The sequence below is a fragment of the Chelonoidis abingdonii genome, chromosome 4 (assembly GCF_003597395.2).
Source record: "Chelonoidis abingdonii isolate Lonesome George chromosome 4, CheloAbing_2.0, whole genome shotgun sequence".
NCBI lineage: Eukaryota > Metazoa > Chordata > Testudines > Testudinidae > Chelonoidis > Chelonoidis abingdonii.
Window position 1 is genome coordinate 44352453 of NC_133772.1, and position 24412 is coordinate 44376864.

At 41.4% G+C, this 24412-nt stretch overlaps 1 protein-coding gene across 2 annotated transcripts in view; it reads right to left on the reverse strand.

Annotated features, from left to right (window-relative positions):
• The window catches only part of OSBPL5 (oxysterol binding protein like 5), a 208714-nt gene that overhangs the window by 42420 nt on the left and 141882 nt on the right, over positions 1–24412 (reverse strand). For both annotated transcript variants that reach the window (XM_032765512.2, XM_032765511.2), the window contains exons 4-7: positions 21351–21431; positions 20017–20118; positions 16639–16842; positions 7559–7643 (exon numbers count right to left, since the gene is read on the reverse strand). In XM_032765512.2, coding sequence (XP_032621403.1) covers positions 7559–7643; positions 16639–16842; positions 20017–20118; positions 21351–21431 — 472 coding nt within the window. The remainder of the gene's footprint in view (positions 1–7558; positions 7644–16638; positions 16843–20016; positions 20119–21350; positions 21432–24412) is intronic.

Sequence of the window (24412 nt, forward strand, 5' to 3'; positions counted from 1 at the left end):
ACCCCAGGCCCCTGATTGGCTGGACAGACAGCACTCTCATTGGGTACCTGGACTATATAAAGACCCCAACAGGAAGAGGGAGCTATCTGAGCAACACATTGTTGCCTGCTGGTTGCCTTGTCACTTCGCCTCCCCAACCCACTGTCCTGGCCCCTTGGATTGGCTCTTCCAGCTACAGACCCCTGCGAGAGTTCCAACCATTGCCCTGTACTGCCTGTAATACCAATCGACCTCCCAGCTACCCAACCACCAGCCAGGGTCACCCAGAGGATTCAGGGGACCTGGGGCAAAGCAATTTTGGGGGCCCCTTCCATAAAAAAAAAGTTGCAATACTATAGAATATTATATTCTCATGGGGGCCTGGGGCAAATTGCCCACTTGCCCTGCCTCCAGGTGGCCTTGCTACCTGCACACACTTCACTGCTCTGGACAGCCACCCTAAGTCCATCTCTGTCACCAGGCATTATAAACACAGATCATTCACATACCCTTTTCATTCACACCTGAACCCACTCTCCAACCCACCCCACTCCACCCCACCCAAAAAAGACAGCTACCATAGCTGTATATGTACACTGCAGGTAGAACTGATCAAAACTAGCAACAATGTCATGAAGAATTTGCCATTTTTGGATAAAATGGTTTTTCAAAATTGTAACCAGATCTGATAGTGGGCAATAAATGGAATAAAAATCCATTCCTGAGAGAAGAAAAATAATTCCCAAAACTAAAGTGTTAAACTCTAAAACACGAAGGCAAATCTAAGACTACAGCAAGTGTATTTTGGATAGAGACCAATTCACTTTGGAAATTCCAGAACAGTCATTTGCAATCTAGGAGAGGTCCTAGAGGATTACCAAGCACAAAGAAGAAAGAAGAGGAGTCTCCCTGGATTTCTGGCACTGACCTTACTTACACTCCATCTCTGGCACTCATGAGCATAATTGTGCAATGGTTGCAGTAAAAACCGTGATGATTAATTAACTGCAATAAAAAAAGAGAGCTTGCAAAAAACCTGGTTAAACATATAGCAGTACAGCAAAGGCCCTTTGTTTTCAGTTTTTACTGAACAATTCTTGGGTTTCTAAAAAAAGCTATTCAGTTTTTACTGGATTTTCACATGAATTTCCGACCACTCCTGAAAACACTGATTATGTTGAGCAAATCCAATCCATTGCATTAGGTAGATGTCTTTGTGTTAATAATAAGCTACCTGTTAAAGTAACACAATGTAGTGGAAGATGTACATATAAGTGTACATACTGTTAATGGACTATTTATGAAATAAACCACAGCATTAAATTGCTTTTACTGTCAGTACACCTTATTTTTCTTTGTGCGTTGCTTTTTTCTTCCCTCCTGTCCCCCAGTATTAATGCTGATATTTACCCAGAAAACTGGGAAATTAATATTTTGCACTGATTTTCACCCATTTTAAAATATTTGTAATAGACACTGAGAAATACCTGGGAAATTTTAAACAAAATAAAAACTGAGAACAAAGGATGTTGGGTACAGCTATGGTTTTTTTGTATTCCAAACTACTCCCCCCTAGTAACTGGGCCTAAGGAAGGTAACATGGGCTTGCATTTATTGCCTTCCCCTGTAATACCACAATTGAAATTTGATGTAAAATATTCTATACATTTCCCCAAGCCTTTTGGCTCAGTAAACTCTTAATGTCCATTTGAGACAAGTAATGAAATACAGCCACGTATATTCATATCACTACTGCCCCCTGTAAAGATGCTCTAAACATAGCCATGGATGCACTGCTCATATCAGAGGAACGCTGATGCTACAGCTCTCAAAGCCTGGGGCTATACGTTTGGATGGGAGTGAGCATGCAGCTCAAATAATCACTGGTTGTTTTTTTTTTGTTTTTTTTTTAAATAGGGGGAATGAATGATCAGGATGATATTGGGTTTTTGTTTTGTGTTTTTTGAACAGCCCTCCAGCTCTATTCAACTCTTGGTCACAAACACAGTAGGCATGTCCTAGTCATTCAACAGATCTATACTAGGCTACTCAGATATTTTATAGGAAGGTCATGCAACGAGAATATTAGCATCTTTTGTCCTTTGAAGTCCTTCAAACAATCAATCAACTAATATCAGTCACACAATCAAGATGACCCTAGGTCTTCACGTTTCGCATTATATGATAACAAATAGGATAACAGGTTCTCTCAGTGTTCATCATTAACTCCAATGTAAAAATCTGCTTTAGACTGCAGCTTATTGCTGTTCACTAAAGTTTCAGTCTGGGAGCACTTCCCCCCCCCATCCACAAAACTGGGGACCCAGGATGGCTGGGCTGAATCTCTTTTCCTGATTTTATCTAGAAGTCCTATTACCAAATGGCCATACAATACTCCAGGGAGTGCATCATAGGGAGAATATCACACTTCTTGGGTGGTTAAAGTCATCCAGTTTCTGGCCTTGTTCCTCACTTCTGTTTGACCAATGCATCTGACGAAGTGGGTATTCACCCACAAAAGTTTGTGCTCCAAAACGTCTGTTACTCTATAAGGTGCCACAGGATTCTTTGCTGCTTTTACAGATCCAGACTAACACAGCTACCCCTCTGATACTTAATATCTATTTGATTGATACCTCTAACAATCAGCTAGCAACGTACTGTTATCTGACAACAGTATTACTGTTTACACAGTTAGGAACCGTGACCTGGCTCTACCCAGACCCAGGAGCCTTAGAGACATGCAGGACCCAGTGGTTGGGTCCATTCACAAACAGTCCGTACAGAGAGGGGGATTGGGCCATGTTATGACAACTTTTATCAATACACTGAAGTCACTCACAAGAAGAAATCTTCACTGTGTAGCTTATTTACATAATAGCTAGCCTCCAGAATATAAAATTCCTTTACCGGAAAGGTCAAGAGAAAGACCCTATATTTGTAGATGTTGAGCCTTGTGGGCTGTTTTGACCTTCCAGAGGACTCCAAATACAACCATATGTGACAAAACAAGGCAGTCAGATTGCTACCAGACTTTATGGAATGTGAAATTTACTGTAGATTAGTGGCACTTCCATGGGCTATCCATAAGCTAGGGCCTTAAATCCTACCAACAGTCTGTCACAGATGGTGCAGCAGAAAAATGTATTCTGAAATTGTAAAAGGAAAAATAGGACACCAAGCTGCTGATTGTGATGTAGCTGCACGTCTGGATTGTTCGCTAAACCGATCATGTAACTCAGTACTCTAGAAAGTAGGAATTCCTCATGAATTACCATTAACACTACCAAATATTCTCACTAGTTATTAGCATGAGAGCTGTGTTGAGAAGCACGTAGTCAAGGCTGCATGGAGACTGATTCATGATCCATGGACACACTGTAAACATATACTAATGTTATGCAATGGGAAAGAGGCCATCTGGGTCTGTTCATCTCCCCAGCTTATTTTGCTCTCTCCAAGTGCCTACTTTCTTGACTGGCTTTTATCTGTAGTTGTCCAATGCACTAAACAAAAACTGTTTGTATGCAAGTGTCTCCTAAACCACCTTATGGCCTGGTCTTTTCTTACCTTCAGTTCATACCCCTTTATATTTTAATCTGTCAGTATTTGACCACTGTCCCATAGCTTACAATGATTTAAGCACTCTTGCCTCTTTTTAAACTCAATCCATTATTGAAATGAACATTTCTCCACTGTACGAGGCAGAAGTCCCTACTTTGTCTGTCCCATTGTATTCAGGACTCTCTACATGCAACCATTCTCTTCCTTTGTGACACTGACTGTACCAGTTTCATGTCATCTGCCAATGTTAATGCAGTGTTGTGTATTACATTTTCCAAATTACCAATACAGAGTATGGATCTTAACAGCGATGCCTTTGGCTATTTATATATCTCCTCAATCCATACCCATTTATTACTGTTACTGACTTCAGCTACCAAGCCAATATTTTATCCAGTTAAAATTTCTACACATTACCCTACTCAATGTTTCATGCTAACATATTTTGGTGTGATATTGCATCAAAAGCCTTCACGAAGGCTAATGACACAGATTATGCCTATGGCTTCACCTCTGACAACTCTCATTGATACCTCCTTGGAGAAGTTGATGAAATTTACTAGGCATGACTTCCCTTTTCCAAATCAGTGCTGAGTGCCCTTGATTATTCTTGTAGCCGTACAAGAGCATTCTCATCTTTCATCCTGAATCACTGTTTCTAGACGCTCTGAATGAAGAGATCATATTTCAGGTCTCTGGGTTCTTGCTTTTTCCCCATGATCCCATTTTTAAAGTAAGAGATCACATTAGCTTTTCTCCAGGCCACATGCACCTGTTGCAAGTGAAGAGGCAAAAATCTCAGGTACTAGCTGTGATTTCACCTGAATGGTGTAGATCTGCTTCCTAAGGGTCCTTACTTAGCTTTGGACTTAAAGATATGCTACAATAACCCACTACTTTAATCCCTTGGTTATCACAAATTCATAAAAAAATTCATTTGTCAGAAAGCTTAGAAAGGATTCTAAACACTGAGAACTCCTCAAGGAGGGGCATTCTGGCCCATTTATCCCTCTAGCCTACAATATATCAGGGCATATTGTGGGCGTGAAAGAGGAATAGGGCACAACTGGAGCAGTGCTCTAGTCTGGAGATTCCCAACTTCTCAGAGGCCATTACTAAATGGTGTAAGTTAGAGCAGCCCTGAGTCTGCTCTAACTTACACTTGTAGCCCATAGCAACCCTAGTGATAAGGGGATCATAAAGATGGCATGCAGGCACCACCCTTTGCCAGCTTGGCCCTAAAATCTGTGTCAGATGTTGAAAAGCTTTTTCCAGTTTGAAGGCTTTTTAGAAGAAAACTAATATGCTAAGAGGTAGTGCCCTGTCAAACAGCAATTTTCCTTTAAAAAAAAAAAAAAAAAAAAAAAAAAAAAAAAAAAAAGCTCCTGCCACAGAGACCATACTGTGCACATTGCACATCTTCTAATTAAGTTAATGGAATGGCAAGTAACAGTGATCTCTAAGGAAATAGCAGCTTTTAAGGCTTGGATAGATAGTTATTGAAGTCATTCAATTGCCTCAAAAGCCTGAGGAATAGTTTCGTTTGTTTCTCTATCAGATGGGCTGACAGATTTGAAATGCTTGTATTCTTTGGTAAGCATATTTGAAAGCTTAAAAAAAAAAAAAAAAAAAAGGTGTGTGTATGATAATCAACATAGCTGTTTCGACATAGGCGATATCTAGAGTGAGGTGGAATTCTGTATTTCTTTCCACAAGTAAGATGTATGAGTGGTAGAATAAGGGAGGAACCAACCATATTCAAAGAAAAACCTGCACTCTTTTGGTTTTACACAAATTCACTGCAGTCAAAAAGCACTTCTCCCCATCAGAAATGCCTCCCCACCATGAATAACCCTTTTCCCAATGGAAGATAGGGCAGCAGCACAGACCCAAATTAAAAACAAAAGAAATAATCCAGATCTCTGGAATGCTCTCTCTTTGATTTGCTGGTGCACTTAACCATGTTCCAAGTGCATAACCAGAAATGCATTCAGCAGCCCCTGTGCTTCATTTGACACCTATCAGGCTGGGTGAAACTTAAATGAAACAAACCTTTAGCTAAAGGACTGTTGATCCGAAGCCCACTGAAATAAAAGAAAAGGCATCCATTTACTTAAATAGATTTTAAATCAGGCCCATCAGGTGCATAGATGGCCAGTTGGGTGCCCCTTTAGGGCAGGCAGAAAATGTCTATGAGCAGCAGCAGGGGTTAATTTGATATGGCCAAGAATTACAGTACTTTGAAGGTCAACTGGAATGAAAACATGTTTTTAATCTTCTTATCTACTTACAAACCACTGCTTTTCTGTAGTCATTACAGAGTCAGAGAGATTTTCACATAGCAAGCTGGCATGTTTATCATACATTGACCTACATATACCTCCCTTAGTTTTGTGGATTCTAGAAGAAAGGCAGATGTGGATCCATTGGCGACTATTTGTGCTGATCATATTTCTATCCCTGGAACACTACTTAGGTGGAAGGATGAGTGGAGAGATCTCTCCTCACCAACACATTTTCTTCTTTGGGCCCATGCCTAAAGGAGGATTCAGGTTGACGTCCTACAAATTCCCTTCTGTCTTATTTCAAGGACTATCTACAGAAAGAGGATGAGTGTATGACCAAGTTTTCTGCACTCAGGAAATTGAGCATTTGGAGCATGGCCCCATGAAACCAACATATGCTTCCTTCTCAAAGCACCAGTGAAAGGGAAATTTCACGATATCTGCCAATCTTAGGCAGGAGATAATCCCTTCCTGATCCCAGATTTGGTGTTCACCTCCCTTCCATCTTCTGTATGTCTGCTGACCCAGCACTTTCCTTCCAGCTGCAAGAGTGTATCTTGTTCCCAGACACACTTCCAATCAGTCCAGAAAGGTGGCTGTTCAGTGAGCCACCATCACTCAGCTGTAAGTGGAGCGCGTCTGTGACCCACCTGAGCTCTGCTGGCCCTTGGTGTGAAACACACTCAGATTCACATCTGTGCCTAGGTTTCCTAAGCCACATACTATCCATGGGCTTCCAGGTTGGCCAGGTGCAGTAGATTGAAAATCCCACCCTCCATGAACAAAGGTGAAAGTCAATGAGAGTTGAGCATTTAATTCCCTTAAATATCTTTGAAAACCCGAAGTATGGTTCTCAGCAGCATCTGGACTGGAGGAAGTTGCACCTTCAGTCGAGTCACAATGTAGTGTACAAACCTTTTATATATGTTTGTAATTTTGTTGTAGTACGTACATCTTCCCACCTTCTATTCTGGGAACTAAAGATGACACATCCAAGATATCATGATACTTAATGCTAGTATCTCAAATAAATCTGTATTTTGTTACTGTGTGTCGATACAGAAAGAGAAATATTTGCTCAAATATAGATAACTAATTATATGACTTGGTACAAAACAAAATTTGGAAGACACATGCCTAGAAGAATAATAAATGCACACGTGAATTAGAGTTCAAGCTGGATCCCTCACTGAATCAGTCATGTCAAGAATCAGTCATGTCAAATCTATTTTTCTTCCTTTAAACATTGGAGAGGCAAATTATTATTTATGTTACAGTAGAACCTATAAAGACCAGACGGTGTAAAGTGCATAACACAACAGGGCACCAAAACACACAATAAGAGTGCCTCTGCCCTAGAGAGCTTACAATCTACATAGACAAGAATAGGGGAAAAAAAAAAGTTATCCCCATTTGAACAAGCACAGAGAGTAAATGAGTTGCCTGAAGTCACAGGGAGAGTCTATGGAAGAACCAGGAATCAAACCCACATCCCATCCCTGGCTCTGTCCTGCCTTGCAGAGTCCAAACCTAGTGTCCAAGCATAAAACCTTAGCCAAAAAAATCCTTCCGCCCCATCCATTCACAATCTTTATTTTCCCAAACAGGAAAGAGACACACCAGAGAAGGCACTCTAGCTCCCATGATCAAACTCTTATTTTGGATTCATGATGAACATTCATATCTGTGGAAAAGAAGTGAAGAGAGAGGAGAGGCAGATCAGAACTCACCATCTGATTCCGAGGTTGCTCTGAAGATCAAGTAGCTGCTGGGAAGAGGCTGAGTGATGGAACCAACATTCTCTCCCTTTGGACCCTAGGAGTCACACACAAACAAGAAAAAGGTAAGGCAAAGAGGAGGCTTGTGAATTTTTCCCTTACATAGCCGAGCGTATTTGTGAGGGGGAAGAAGAGGAACAGAAGGATCACTCTAAACTACTCCATCAGTAGACAGAATATTCCAGCCACCGCTCCAAAGTAGTAATAAGATGTTGATGCAGGTCTGGCTGAGCCCAAAGACTGATTTATTGTCAGTAGCACTAGAAATGTAGAAGTATACCCCCAGAACTGAAGAGATTTTGTTCCTTTAGTTTGTGAACAAGCATACAGAGAAACGAAGAGAAAAACATGCAGTTACTGCATCTCTTACACAAGATGTTTCAGCACAGTGCTCGCTGCTGTCTCCATCCCTGCAAGAACAGCAGGTGGCACTCACACCTCAGATGGTGGCATCAGCCTTTCCAGCAGGCTGCTACCATGTAAACCAGTTTCCTCTTAAATTATTTAATTAGTCCTGCTAATGCCTGTAAAATCACTGTGTGTTATTCCTTCCCTCTGTTGGCTTCTGAGTGCCTTCCATCTCTCTTTCTGCCAGTGTTAGAGGTAGATAAGCTTGGAAATCAGCAGATGGGGATTGGAATGGCCCAGTACAGGCTCTAACCTGGATCCTTCACTGGGACATTTCAGTGGCAGCTTTTCTGAAAGGCCACATCTGAAAAAAAAGAAGGATATGCAGGGCTGGTGCAACCATTTAGGCGACCTAGGCAGTCACCTAGGGGGCTGGGATTTGGGGGGCACCATTTTCTTCAGTAGCGACTGCGGCGACCGGATCTTTGGCCACCCCGGTCGCTGCCGGCATTTAGACGGAGGGAGCTGGGGCAGGGGAGCGTGGGGAGGGCCGCCTGCAGCAAGTAAAGGGGGGGGGGGGTGCAGCACGCAGGGGAACTCTCTGCCCCAGCTCACCCCTGCCCCGCCTCCTGCCCAAGCACATCGTGGCTGCTTCACTTCTCCCGCCTCCCAGGCTCACGGCACCAATCAGCTTAGGTGCCTTAAGCCTAGGAGGCGGGAGAAGTGAAGCAGCCACGGCGTGCTCGGGGCACTCATGCTCAGAGCAAGGGTGAGCTGGGGCGGGGGTGGGGAGCTGCTGCAAGGGGGAGGCCCCTCAGGACAGGGGTGTAGGGGGGATGCAAGGTGGAAGTTTTGCCTAGGGCGTGAAACATCCTTGCATCAGCCCTAAGGATATTGTGCTCTGAAAGGTAAGCTAGGAGAGGGCCTGAAGGCTTCACTGTAAGTAGGTGTTCTCTAGTGCAATCTCTCTAGAAACACCTACTTTAGGGGTTCTAAGAAGAGAATTACTTCAAGGACACAGGGGAGGGTTTTTTTTGGTTTTTAAACTTTGCAGTCTGTAGCTAGGGGGCAGATGCTGACCAGCATTGATCCTCCTTGGGAAGGTGCATAAAAAATTCTCAAAGGCAGACTCCGGCTCAGGTTTCCCTGGTGCAAAGGGAAGAGCACATTTGCTGTTACACCCCTTCAGGGAGTGTGGCATTCTCCCACCTTTGATGTACATTTAAGAGTGACAGCTATGCCTGATTGACACACAGGTGTGCAAGGAGTTGGGGTTGGAGGCTACCTCAGACCTCCACCTATATGCAGCAAGACACAACCTCGCTATGGAGAAGGAGGAGCCTCTCCCCTTCTGGTTTTCTATTTCCAAAGTGATACACCCTTAGTCCTCTCTTCCCTCCCTTCCCCCCAGTGCACTGCAGGATAAATCACATTGCAAAGAAGCAACATAAGCAGAATTCCCTTTGAGAACAAGAATGACAAATAAATTAGTCACTGTGTAGGAGACATCACGGACTTCTGCACGTATTTATTCCACCCTGCAGTTGACCTAAAACAGCTCTCTCCAAGGCCCCATTCAAAGCTGTACCTTTAATTGACAGAAAGCTGTGAACACGTCATAAACAGATAGCTAAGGGTTAATGTTTCTTTTACCTGTAAAGGGTTAACAAAGGGAACCAAACACCTGACAAGAGGACCAATCAGGAAACCGGATTTTTCAAAGCTTAAGGGAGGGAATTTGTGGGTGTTTCTTGGTCTTGGGTCTTTGTCTGTTCTGTGCTCTCTCAGCTATGAGAGGATCTATTTCCAGTCCTTCTAATCTTCTGTTTCCCAGTTGTAAGTACAAGGTAGCAAAAGTATAGTCTTTTAAATTGTTTTGCTGTATTTGCATCTGTGTATCTGGCTGGTGGAGTCTTTATGTGTATTTGGCTATAAGTACTTTAAATTGTATTGGTTTTGGGTAAGGCTGTTTATCCCTTTTCTATTGTTTATTCATTTTCTATAAGTTGAAAACCCTGTATCTTACCATCTAGATTACAGAGAACTGTTATTCTATTCTTTTTTTTTTTTTTTATTAAAAGTTTTGCTTTTTAAGACCTGTTGATTTTTTTTTTCTAGTTGACCCACCAGGAAATTGGTGGGAGAAAGGAAAGACGGAGGGAGGGGAGAAACTGCTCTCTGTGTTTAACTCTCCTAGTGTCCCAGGGCGGGAAGAAGCTAAGGGGGAAGAGAGATAGAATCTTTTCTGTTTCCTTGTCTTTGGGTTTGTCTCTTTGTGGAAGACAGGAGACATGCTTCTTGGTATTGTGATGTAAAGAGGTTGCATCAGTAACTCTCAGGTTAGCCCAGAGAGGAAATTCTGGGTGGGAGAGAGGTGGGGGGAATGGTTTATTTCCCTTTGTTAGGAGACTCAGGGCATCTGAGTCTTGGGGTCCCACAGGGAAGTTTTGGGGGACCCAAGTGTACCAGGCACTGAAATTCCTGGTTGGTGGCAGCCTATCAGATCTAAGCTGGTAATTAAGCTTAGAGGGTTCATGCTAGCTTCTCAGGTTATGAACGCTAAGGTTCAAATCTGAGTAGGAAGCTATGACAACACAGCATTTGAAAAATGTTTTAGCACATGGATGTAAGGTAGCTTTTTCCATCTCTGCAGGCATCTCTTGCCTGATGTAAGACTTCATATCCATATCCATATCCCACCTTCTCCTACAAATGGTTTTCTGTTTTCTCTGTGCACCATACTGCACCAATTTTTATCTCAAAGATTATATTTAGTGCGGTGGGCAGGAGGATCTGATTTTTTTCAGTGAGTTAAGGGGGACCCCCTAAGCCCCAAACTCATATTAGAATTCTTCATCATTGCCTGCTACTCTCAGTTGCTCCTGTGCATCAATGTCTGGCAGATGGATTGTGCAAAGTTACCTTTTTTTTTTTTTTAAGCCTTGTTTGTAGGACTGGGAATGGGAAGAAGGGGAAGTCAGAAGATGGGAGACATGTGGATATGGACATGGATTTGACAACATGTCCAGTAATTTACATTCATTCTCTGACCCAATTTCTAATCCCTGGGATTTCCAGGCTCTGCAGAGGCTTCATTTACCATCTTCCTCTGCCAGGGAAACTACAGGTCTTTATTACTTATCAAAAACAGGGAGAGCCAAGAAACACTCCTTTCATGAGATGTTTGAGATTAAGAAACCAAAAACATCTGTATGGAGATCTGATATGCAGGACTGGCAAAGCTGGGATTTGATAAGTGATCCGCAGCCCAGAAGCTCAAGACATTACTGTTCACATAAATGCAGTCAGGCAGCATTCCTTGTGGCATTTTTCCCTTTCAGGAGCTTTCAGCTGAATGAGACATTGGAGAATTATTGATAACACCATAGCATGGATTTTCAATGCACAGATTGAAACCTGCCTTAAAATGGCGAGCCCATGAACAGATGGTGCTGATCCAGGGTACTGACATTTTAAAGAAGAGTAGATGGCACAACGTTTCGAGAGATCTTTATGCAAGTGGAAAAATATTACATTGACTAAATAATGGTCAAACTCACACATGGGTAAAAGGATCATGACACTGAGGCCATTCTTAACCCCCTCCAACCTCCCAATCCCTTAACAATTCTACAGAGTGAAGTTTCCTCTCTGTAAAATGGGATAACAATCCTTCCTTTCTCCTACCTTTTTTCTGTCTTGCCTATTTAGACTGTAAGCACATCAGGGTAATGACTGTCTCTTACCATTAAATGTACAATGCCTAGCACAATGGGCCCCAACCTCAGCGGCAGCTACTGTAATACAATTAATTAATACAGGGAAGTCTTTGGGTCACATCTTCAGGGCACCATCTGAAAAGATGTCTGTGGTTCTAAAAAAGGACTGGATTTACGTTACCATGTCAGAGTAAGGACTCAGGAAGAATCAGGAAAATTAAAAAGAGTAATAAGTCGATGCATACGTTGAAGCTACAGACATGTAATTTTTAGTTTTATTTTTGCTTTCATCACAGAAGACAGGCATTAAAAATATGCTGGAGAAGTATCATCCACATGGACGAAAAGGAGCAAAAAAGTTTGGGCTGGGTATTAGGAAAGTGCGCCTAACAGTATGATCTAAATGATATTAGCGGGTAATAAAGTTTCCCAAGGGAAGTGATAGAAGCTTCATCAGTTCAGTTACTTCAAAAATAAAATATAAAGAGGGAGAGCACATGCAAAACAATGGGCATATCTGATATTTTATTTATTGATTTCAATTTCACTGGTACCTGCACTGGATTATCTGCTGCATTAGATGGGTGCCTGAGTAATTGAAACAAACATTCCCACATTGTGTTGTCCATCCAGTTAAGATAACTTCAACAAAAAAATAAATCTAAAAAAACTTGTTTCAGCACAACAGGATGATCCAATACATTACCACAAACCTAACCATTTGACTACTACACAGTGGCCCCATACACAACCCCAAAGTAATCACCGTACTGGCAATAACTGATACTCTGCAGTAGCCTGAACAGGCACAGACCTAAACTGCATTCCCATTATAAAGTGGTTTAAAGATATTGCCAGGATAATGTGGGGAAGGTCTCTCGGTCACTGCCTGTGCTGTTGATAGAGAACTTAAGATCTTAATGCTGTTAATTTAGCACCTTTCAAAAGCATGAAATAAAAATGCCCAATCTGTTCTCATTATGAAGCAGGAATGATCACATCTTAGACTAAAAGCAGCTAACTTAGAGAAGCTATTTAGGCTCACAAGCCTGGTGAGCCCTGTAAAACGAAGCGAACTCTAGAATCATTTGCCTGGATAGAATTTAGTGTGGAAGTCAGTCATTTTTATACAAGTTAATGCAAATCAGGTGGTGCTCTTAAAGTATGGATTACACTAACATTTAGAAGGTGCCCGCCTTAATAGTATTACTGTTGCAACTGAAGAAGTGTTCTTTTACCCATGAAAGCTTATGCCCAAATAAATCTGTTAGTCTTGAAAGGTGCCACTGGACTCCTTGTAGTATTACTGAAGTTACTGAATTCAGTGATCTTTCATCTTAAATACACTGGTAATCAATTGACAGGCACCTCAGAGTCTGAGATTCTGTTTTAGTTTAAATTAAACGATTGCCCATTAAATTGAGTTGATGAACATGACTATAAATGCTAGTCTAGACAGCTCCACAAACATTTGTTCCAGAGCTTATGGCTGAGCCCTGGGGTAACCACAGATATTTGTGCCATTAAACAAAATGTTCATGGAGCATCCAGACTAGCATTGAGAATTGTGTTAGCTGGCAATCAATTAACTAGAGTTAAAACCCAACCACAAATTCTAGTCTAGAACAGGGGTTGTCAGCCTTTCAGCAGTGGTGTGCCGAGTTTTCATTTATTCACTCTAATTTAAGGTTTCGCGTGCCGGTAATACATTTTAACATTCTTAGACGTTCTCTTTCTATAAGTCTATAATATGTAACTAAACTATTGTTGTATGTAAAGTAAATAAGGTTTTTTAAATGTTTAAGAAGCTGCATTTAAAAATTAAATTAAAATGCAGAGCCCCTCAGACCGGTGGCCAGGGGCCAGGCAGCGTGAGTGCCACTGAAAATCAGCTTGTGTGCTGTCTTTGGCACACCCGCCATAGGTTGCCTACCCCTGGGCTAGACAATCCCTACATTTCAGGATCTGTCATCTTGTTTTAACAGGCTGTGGGAATTCTTGGCCACATCTTGGTTCTAGTATTATAGGTAATAATTTTAACTTGTGCTGGAACAAAGAACCTATCTATAATTCATGAGAAACAGGCTCTCTTTTCACCATTAGACAAAAACTCATTTACACTAGTAAATGCTCCACTGGTTACCTTAAAAGTATGCAGTCAAGTGACATAAAACAAAACAGTATTTCTGGCAGCTTCAGCATTTGACTGCTGTCAGAGTGCAAACAGCTCCTTTGACATCAAGCAGTTCATTAGAGGTGGCCTTTTGATGTTCATCTTGTAGCCCAAAGTGGCTGTGTCACACAACAATCCAACCTGGGGGGTTCCTAATACACAGTTCAAAAGCAGCTTCCCTAATATCCAGCTCAAGATATTCAAATGAACTACTCTGACTTTAAAACCAAGAAAATCATGAGATATTTGGTTTTCCAGAACAGTGTTCAGGAAAATCCTTCCACTTTTTAACAATCAAAATAGAATATATGTATTTTATCTGACTCCTTTTTTTTTGGGTCAGTCCTGCTGAAGGAAAAAGCATTCTGACATCACAGGATGCTTCCAATTTCAAAACCTTACTACTTTCTAATCATTCTCACTCCACTACTAAGATGAATTCAGTTGCCCTCTGTCTGCTCACAAGGAATTGTTGTGGTGATGGACAGCAAATGAATGTCAGCCTTCTTGGGTACAGGACATGAATCAGATGAACAGAAACTTGAAGGCTGAACAAAAGCCAAGTGGGTAGGCGAACTGTAACGCCTTATACACTTTGGGACAAGAGCATCTAGTGCAAAGAAAAGCATCAAGACACAGACTGAGGCGAGGCTAGGCTAAAAACCTTGTAAGGAAACAGCAGCTCTTATTCTTTGTTGCTGAGGTCCATTTAACTTTCCTCCACGAGCTGGATTCATATACCCGTTACCCAGTTTTAGCAGAACTTTATTTTACAAATAGTTCCTTTGACTTCAAAGGGACTACCCATGAAGCACAGCACAATTCAATGTGAGTAAGGCTATCAGAATCTGGCCTCATACAACTGCTCTCCCATTTTTGCCAGATCCTTTGGTGCCAGAGTAACAAATACCATTGGCCCTGGCACATGAATCCTTCCAGGCATCTCTGCTATGCTGGCCTCCCTGCAGTAACACTATAATCAGCAATGCCTTGTTTAGACTGGTAATATTTCTTAGGGAATTTATAACTGTAATAACTATGCACAGATGCTATTTTTAATAGTGAAACAGAATCTGAGTAGCTACGTGCTTTTTCTTCAGGGCAACAGACAGATGTTCCTGTCTGTAAGCAGTGGTGGCATCCTCCTTAATCACACCTAATGGCAAATGCTGTTTCATCCAACCTTAGAGAAATAAATACAGTTCTTTAAAACTTTGAGTTATTGATATTTTAAGATTCCAGAAATGGCACTCTGCATATCACTCTGATGCCTAAAAAAAACATCTCCAGAGTCAGCAAAAAAAGCAATGGAAACAGCTATATGCATGGTTGAGAGCTCTTTTTGTTCAGAATATCACCAGGCTGACTCATCACTGAGTTTTGCATACTGCTACTGTCCAGTTTTTAATTAAGTCAAACTCACTAAACTTTTAATTATACCTGTGTGGTGTACAGGTACAGTAAGGCATGAATCTATGCTAAGTCAAGAGTTAAAGATCATAGGGAGATCACATGTAACTCAACCAATCACCACCCTTACTCTACAGCTAATTTGTATGCAACAATTTCATTGGTTATATGAGGGAGACTCAGAGTGGTGGATTACTTGGCCCAAAACTGACATCCACATAAACACACAAGCTTCTCAGCACAAACCCTCTTGGGCACAAATCAACACAACCAGCACACGCAATAACCCCAAACACATACAGCCCCTCACCACAGCATGTAAACCTCATTCACCACCCACACGAAAGTCTCCCAACAGAACCCCTACTTAATAATCCCAAACAAACATCACTTTGCAGCCTAGGAGTCAGCCTGAAGTGATGGGAACAGCAATGAGCATGGATGAGAGCTCTTTGTTTAGAATATCAACAGGGTCAGTCATCACTGGTATTCCTGGTCTGCTACCATCCAGTTTTTAAGTTCTCAGCCTCCCCATGACTTTATGAATTATACCCATGTGACAGCACGGCCTTTCAGCTACTAATTAAAAAATATCAATTGCAGGATCTCCATCTTTCAGATGGATGGAATCAATTATTGGTAATATAGTGGCACCTAGAAGCCCCAACTGAGATCAAGATCCTGTTGTGTTAGGCACTGTACACTGTCCCAAACAGTTTGCAGTTTCAATAGGCAAGAGGGACTATGGATGGGAGAAAGGAAGTATCATTAACGCCATTTTAGAGGTGGGGAACTGAGGCACAAAAGGATTAAAGTCACACAGAAGAAGTTTGTGGAAAAGCCAGGTTTTGAACACACATCTCCCCAGCCCCAGTCCAATGCTGTAACGACAAGACCAGACTTCCCATCAATCATAAAACAGAGTTGGAAAAGATTGATCAGATCATTCATTCCACCTCGCTTTGCCAGGGCAGATTGTTTCTTGTTCTGCACTGTGCAGCACTTTAAATTCTAACTAACCCCCTCACATTCAGCAGATTATTCACATCTGACTGTCAAGGAACTTTTCCCTGTATTCAGACAATCCTTTTCCTCTTTCTTTAATTTCAGTCATGTATCTATGCACTAAGAATTACACTTATATAGCCCACCTGAATGGCTCCACATTCTTTTGATCTGGTATTAAAATCAAATTTAATCTAATCAAGTTCTTAATTTGCCTTAAATAATGTAATCTGTTCTACTAGGAAGAGACAAAGCTGCCCTTGCAGCCTGCTGGGAACCCTGATTCCCCTCCCCTGAGCATATCCCTCTCTGCCTCAATTTTTTTGGGGGAGGGTCGGGGGTGGGGGGAAGGTTTCTCAGCTCAGCATGGTTCTTACCTTCACAGCCCAGATGGACTGATCCAAGGGGTGGAAGAGTTTAAAACAGAAGCCATCCTTTTTGGAGGGTCTCTCAATCAGCTCGCAGGAATGGAGCAGGATGGTGCCCACCCACTGACCGACCTTTGGTGTTTTATAAATCAGCAGCACTCCTGGTTTCAGAACACACCACAGCTTGGTCCAGCTTTTCAGAGTCCCACGGATCTGGGAGGGAAATAAGCAGAGATATTTTATTTAAGAATTAAAAAAAAACTATTTTAATCCAGTGCAATATGTTCAGCATGCGCCCCTCTCTCAAAGGCAGATTTTGATTCCTTTTTTATGCTGCCTAGCACTGTATTCCTTCAGTAGTCTCGTCAACTTCAGTAGGCATATTCATGGAAGAAGATATTCCACATGAGTCAGGATATCAGAATCTAGCCCTTACCATTTTGTGAGTTCACAGCCCCCTTTTATTACACACAGACACTTATCTTTTAGTTATCGACCACACGAGAATGATTTGGTGACAGTGCTAGTGGACATTTCAGTTAGGACAGGAAGTATTTACAAAGTTATGTCTAGGCTAAGGGGCCTTCAACGTTACTTTAATGGTCCGCTGTGGGAAACCACAATTAATAGGTTTAATTAAATATCCTCATTTTGTAAAGCACCTTCTCTGACTGGTTTACTTTTCAGCCATACTCAATGTAAATTCTCTCTTGTAGGCAACACATGAAGCCGGATAGCATGCGTTGCAGGTCAACAGATTCGGCGTTAGCCGTTTTGAGGGTAAGAGAGTGCCCAAGTGAGACCTAGCTCTTCTTGCCCAGCACCACACTTGGGCTGAATCTCCATATGTAACCCTTTTGTTGGTGTTGCTGCTCTGATAATACATAAAATATAGCTTGTCACCGAGCTGAAGCTGTTTTAACAGCTTCAAACTCTTCAGGACAAAACTTTTTGCACAGGAAGACAAATAATAAAATAAATCCTAAAAGCTGTACAAAGACATTATTAATTTTAGTTCTCTAGTAGGCTATGCTGCCTCCAGTCGCCTAGAATCCACTGCTGACCACAAACACCAGTTTTTACATTTGTAACAAATATAAATAAATTCTATTGTCTCAAAGTCCATAATTTTTTTTTTTTTTTTTTTAAAACACCACCACTTTGTTTTATAAGTGTCTGAAATTGGGGGTTTATCATGGAAAGGGCAACTGACCTTTAACTACAGTTTGAAGTGTTGTTGTAGCTGTATTGGCTCCAGAATACTAGAGAGACAAGGTGGATGAAGTAATATCTTTTATTGGACAGAAGATGATCACCTATGGTGACAGGAATCAATGTACAGAACAAGATGTCCCTATGATAAGTCAGCAATGCTACACAAACATGGATATATTTGCTAGTCTCCCGCATCCACACCCCACAATTTCAATCAAATATTTGTTCTGTGGTGTATAAGTTTCAGGGTTCAATGACAAACTGTCAATATCCATATGTCTTTGGACAAGGAGAAATTACATTTGTCAACTGGTCCAAAGTTTCTTCTGTGTCAATCTAAAAATCAAAAAACAAACTGCTACAATCTTCAAACATCAATGAAACATCTTGTATCTGTCTGCTCCCAGATAACTGCCACAGCTCTTCCTTGTGCAGTGAATTAAGAAACATTTCTTTGCAAGGAGGACAAAAGGGTGGGGAAAGACCTGCACGTCTTTCCAAGATGGCTGCTGAGACCTGGTTCCCATTTCATTCTTCTCACTTTCACATAGCTTGGGGTCACGTGGCAATTACAGTGTTAGTAGCATATAGCTTCAAGAAATGGAATCACTAGACAAGGTTAAGCAAGGTATACCCTATTCTCACAACACTCATTCAAGGGTGGACTTTCCCTCACACCCCCAAAACAGAAAAAGATGAGCACTGGGGACATGATAATCCCCAACGCAGAAGCCTGGGATGGAAGATTGAGAGGGGAAAATGTGCTGAGACTTCCACTCATCTCTTCATTCTGAGATAGCACATACTCCCACTTCAGCTCCACTGAGATTGTAAAACTGTTAGGAGTTACACAAGAGCCACGTATATTCTCTTTGACTGTCTAGTCTGAAAGGTAAATGCAGTTTTTCCCCAACTCCCCATGGGGAAGGAGACTGGTATTAGATGCACCTGGCAACAATGGGAGGCGGACATTTTGGAAAGAAGGGTAGAGGGAGAAACACAGTGGGGAGCTCAGCAGCATCACAGGAACAAGAAGGCCAGACAAAAATCCAGCCTTTTGGTAAAGCAACACCTAGGAATCTGTAGGCAGGGGGGTGGGGGTGGGGGAGAGTGCGCGCGTGCGTGCGCACACACACACACACACACACACACACACACAGAGGGGATTACAGGAATCAGTTGTGCGCTGAACAGAGCTGGCTTCTATGTTTTGGCCAAAAAACAAAGCTAGGGCAGGCAGGGTGCAAATGAGCATTCAGTTAAGGCTGGTTGTCACACGAGTCACTAAACATAGACAGGCCACAATGGCCAAGGCAGGGAGTGGGAAAATAACTTCAACATCCTGGTTGGAAAGAGTCTGATTGCATGAGCTTCAAAGTAAGTACTCCATCAATAAGAGTCAGGAAAAACACAACCCCACACCCCTACAGCAGGCATCCATCTTGGATCCAACCCCCTTTATACAGGAGTATCAAAGAGGCTGAGAACCTGGAAAGATTAGCAAGAAGAGAATTCTGACTCCAACTCCTTAACATGTGTGTGGAGAGGATCCAAAACTGCTGGACATGGGGTAAACATGTTATCTCCAAGACATTGGATGAGTAGGCAGTGGAAGGGGCAGATCTGACCAAAATGAGATGTTTGTTTCCCAGGAGATCCTGCCATTTCACTTATAGAAATCAGCAAGGCCTTTGTGATGGTCCTTCCCTTGAAGTTCTAGCTCTTTCAGTTTGAGGACTAGAATAGAATCCAACACTACTTTTCAATTAGCTACAGGAATTCTCTTCTCCCTACCTTGGTTCAATGTGATTCCTGTCTGCATGTGAAAAACTGGACATTCGATTTTCTTTTTCTACCATGTTACAGTTCTGTGCCTATTTGGGATCCAACAAAAGAACTCTCCTGGATTGAGAGAACTTCCAGAGAAGATGTGATTACTTTTTAAAGCTACAACTCAGGACAGAACAAAGTGAAGCAAGTACTTGAGAAAGGATCTGAAATGCCTTTGTTCCAATTCCAGTGAGGTTGATTGAGTGAAAGCACGCAAGTCTTCTCCGCTCACTCAAAGGACGATGCTCTTGGTATTACTGCATAAAATCCAAAATGCTACAGGATTTTCTCAACCATTTATTTATCCCTCAACCCTCATAAGAGATGTTTTGCATTAAATACCTTCAACCAGTCTGCCATAATCACCACACTGGGATCCTTTAGAGCACTGAAGAGTTGCTTGGTGGCTCTTTTCTTCTCCTGTCTGTAATTCTTCTTCTGTACCTGTTTCAGAATGGAGAAAATAGCAGCTGTAAACATGTCCTTTACCGCATGCTTTACTTAGAGAAGGGAGGGAACTGCTTAGATAATGTATCTGGAAAAGCAATTTACTGTGCAGATAGAGCCCTCATGAAACTTACCAGGCCTCACACGGGTTCCCTAGAAATCAACAAAATTCTGTGTTCTAGAGACAAAAGTATAAGGGAACACAGACAGCAGCCAGGATATCAAGTATCTTCATTGATAGCAAAATTCTACAAGAGTTCTTGATTTAATGGTTTCTCTTACTAAACTTAGTTCTGTCAGTTACAAAGGTTACACAATCTGCTGTCTCCTTGCCTACAGAGCAATGGAGGCAGACTAGGGAAGCCCTGTGAGAAGCAGAAGCAGATTGGAATTGAGGTGTATATAATCACATTTTTACCTAGACTAAATCTCCTGGAAAGTCATCCCTCATGTACACAAATTGAAACCTTTGTATTACACCAGATATAAACTTGGCCACTTGCTTTAAATCAACATGTCAGGCTCTCAGGATGTGACACACCTGTGCAGTGGTGAGCAAGCAGTGGTGTCATATCAATGTTAGTATTCAAGGTTACTTTCATTGTGTGTATCACATAGGTTATACCAGAGGGGCTGGCTCTACCATGTGGGCAGAATTGCCTATGGCAGCCAAACATTTGCAACCATTTCCAAGGTACATGAATGTAGGGAACACGGCACTGATATTTCCCAGTTTGCCAAAGGCAGCAAGAAGAGCTCTAAAGCTACTACTGACAATAGTAGCCTCTTATGCAAGACTGGTTTTGTGAACCGCCTTCCTTACCCAAAAGCACCAGCTGACCTATTGCTTTGAGATGGTGATAAGAGCTAACTAGATGGTGTTAGACCACACTCTGTGTGTTACTAATAAGAGTTAAAAAGGATTACAATCCTCCTGTTGGTCAAAGGGCTCTGTGATACATAGATAACTGTTCAGATGCAGGGGGATTGTGTTGTTTTGTTCTAATTACAGGATATTAACTCCCACATGCAAGACTGGATACAGGAACAAACAGCTCTGAACCTGCAATGACCAAAAAAAGAGCAAGCAGCTTGATGGGTCATGGGAAATAACACTCTGAAGTAAAAGGAGAAGTAGTTTACAAGGAGGTTTTTTTTTTAATATTTTCTAAAAGGGAATAGCTTGGTGACACTGCAGCCCAAGGCAACCCTTATTGTTTTGTACATACCTTCAATGTCTCCTTCTTAGTAAATTTGGCTGTGGGAGATGCACATTCTTTATCAGACCCATTGCAAAGCTTATACTCAGTCTGAAAAAGGAAAAAAGAGGAGGAATGTGTTAAAATGATTAAGTGAAATGCTTTAATAAAAAAGTTGATTACATCTTCCAGGAATCCACTAAAGGCAGATTGTAGACTCCATTAGCACAACATTAGACAAACTTACTCAGGAAGGGCACATTTGTAGTGTAATCTGTGAACTTCCTTTTACACTTACAATTACTTAGAATTCCCCCTTCCCCCCATGTTTCTACACAGTTTCCTACTGCATATTTCTATCTGTAAACAATCCCATTATTCCCACTCCTGTCTTTGAAAACATCTTGTCCCTTCTTGGATCACAAATTTTAGAACATCTAACATCCTGAAGTAAAAATTGGCCTCTCTTGATGAGCATCAATTTTAACACCACATGTTTTCAATAGTCTTTGTGTTCAGCAGAATTTCAGTCCTCAAGGAATCTAAGAGGACAGAAACTGCTTGCTTACGCACAAAGTCTCTCCTTCAGGTTAGAATTGCATGCACCTACTTCTCTCCACTGCATGAACACACTTTAGCAACTACAGCCCATGACTCACATTGAGAAGCAGCATTATGGAAGAACTTGAATATTTTATTGCTTCTTTTCCTGTGGTTTAGCTAATGGAAACAAAGAGAGTTAGAACCATGTGCTCAGCCACTGGCAAATGGTCTGCAGATTACATTTTGAGAACTGCTGCAGTAATTAAAACGTGAAGGGTTTGACCCCCATCTGGAGTATTTGAAATGCAAATTCCTAACCAGTCACCACTTTCTATAGAGAGTGTGGAAAATAAGTGCAAAATTTCCAGTTAACAATATCGACAGGAACACTGTATAACTTATTACAGGTTCTTAAATACTTGTTGCTGGTATTCTTCCACTTGAAAAACAAATAAATAATAATACTACACACAACACTTAGAAATGAAAACTTGAGTAGTATATAAATATCTTTTTTCTATAAATAGGTTTAATCAACAATATTACAAGCATTTTTATTAATTAACCTCGCTCAGAGACAATTCCTGTGTAATTTTCAGCTTCTACCCCTGCCCATCTATCCAGTGTTCTAATTTTTCTGGAAGGCCATGTTCTCACTCTCTAGCTGCAATGCAGTCTCCTGCATGTTCTATATTGCCTCCCCACATGGGCCACCTTCTGACAGACACAGGATTTACAACAAAGACCTCTACTAAAAAGTTAGGTGTGCATAACTAGATCATTCAAGGCTGTGAAAAATGTCATGCCCTGTGTGATGTAAGCCCTAGTGTAGACACCGCTAGGTCAATGGAAGAATTGACCTAGCTACTGCTCCTTGGAGAGAAGAATTTTACTACAGTGATGGAATTTTACTACAGTGATACTAACTTTCTGTTAGTATCTACACAACAGAAAGTGGCTGTAGCATTTATAGGGGTCTGTAGACATACACGTACAGAGAGAATTTTTCCCTTAGAGTCTGTGTCACATTTCAAAGGCCAGTATTACATATCTGAGAGCTACAATGTCACTTTTTTTTTTTAAATGAGGGAACTTCTCTAAGTGCCAGAAGGCTTTTCGGGAAAGAATTATCTGGGATTATAACAACATTATGTTTTTAATAAATCAGGAGAATTAGCCTCTAAAAATTGTCAGAAGAATTGTATTTTGCACCAGTCAGCATGGAAAATGCCATGTTCTTGAGATGCAGTTACAAGCCAAACATTGGGGGAAGTGAAACACAAGGGACTAAGTACAAACAACACTTCAGCCTGGTCAACATGAGAAAATTAGGTCAGCATAACTCAGGGGATGAAAAGTCCCCACCTTGGAGGGGCATAGCTAAGCTGACCTAAGTCCCAGCGTAGACAGTGCTAGGCTGGCAGAAGAACTCTTCCATTAACATCACTACTTCCTCTCTGGGAAGTGGATTACCTATGCCAACAGGAATTTGACTCTTTTGACACTGTAAATAGGAGGGGAAGTGGCCCAAGAGACAGCAACACTTCAGAAGTGACCTATACCATGAAATAGCTTGGGAACCCTTAATCTAATATCAGATTGAGGGTTTCTCTTAGAAATAATATGGAATAGCCACATCATTCTCAACAGCACTTAATTGGTGTTGTTTTCCATTTACTGTAGCTACTATTTTATACGAAGGCTATTTAAGGGCCTGATCCAAATACCACTCGAGTCAATGAAAAGACTCCTATTGACCTAAATGAGCTTTGGATCAGGCCCTTTAAAAAGGAAGAATTGTCCCAAGTTTACTCTGGCCTAGGACTCAAATCATCTGCGTTCCAGTGCCAGCCCTGCCATAACCATCTGTGTGGCCTTGAGCAGATCACTTAATCCATGTCTCAGCTTCTTATTCTAACATACTTCATGGTGATGGTAAGAATAAATTCACGAGAGAGAGAAGTACTCAGATACTACAGTACTGAGCACAATAGAAGAGCTGATAAAAAATAAATAAAGATGAAGTGGCGGTAATATCTCAGAAAGATCATAATTAAAAAAGCTTCAAATGTGTTCCACAACAACAGCCCAAAGCACTAAATCCTACAACAATTTAGTTAAACACTTTTCCTCATTACACCACAGTACTAAAGCAATTATTATAAAGGAGGGTCACCGACACTGGGGCATTCCTGTAGTGTCATTTCATTCCGGGGGACGGGTTGCACTTTTAGGCATAAAAAGTTAATTTATTGTTAAGTATGGGCCTAAAACAACATCTAATTGTATTACAAGCACCACTGGGAAGTTAGCTACCTTGCGATACTGAATCGGACTAAGTTCTGAATAGAATTCTCAAGCAAAAGAATGCTTTCTGCTTTGCAACCTGGAAACCAAAGCTAGAGTTATCAAATTACTTGAGCATATCAAGAAAGCAGGCATTGAGGAGATGTTGAAGTTAGGGTTGGAAACATGCTTTGTCAAAACCTTATTCCAAAGCCTTTTAATTTTAGTAATTCTTCTGCCCTCCCTCAGATACAGTAGAGTAT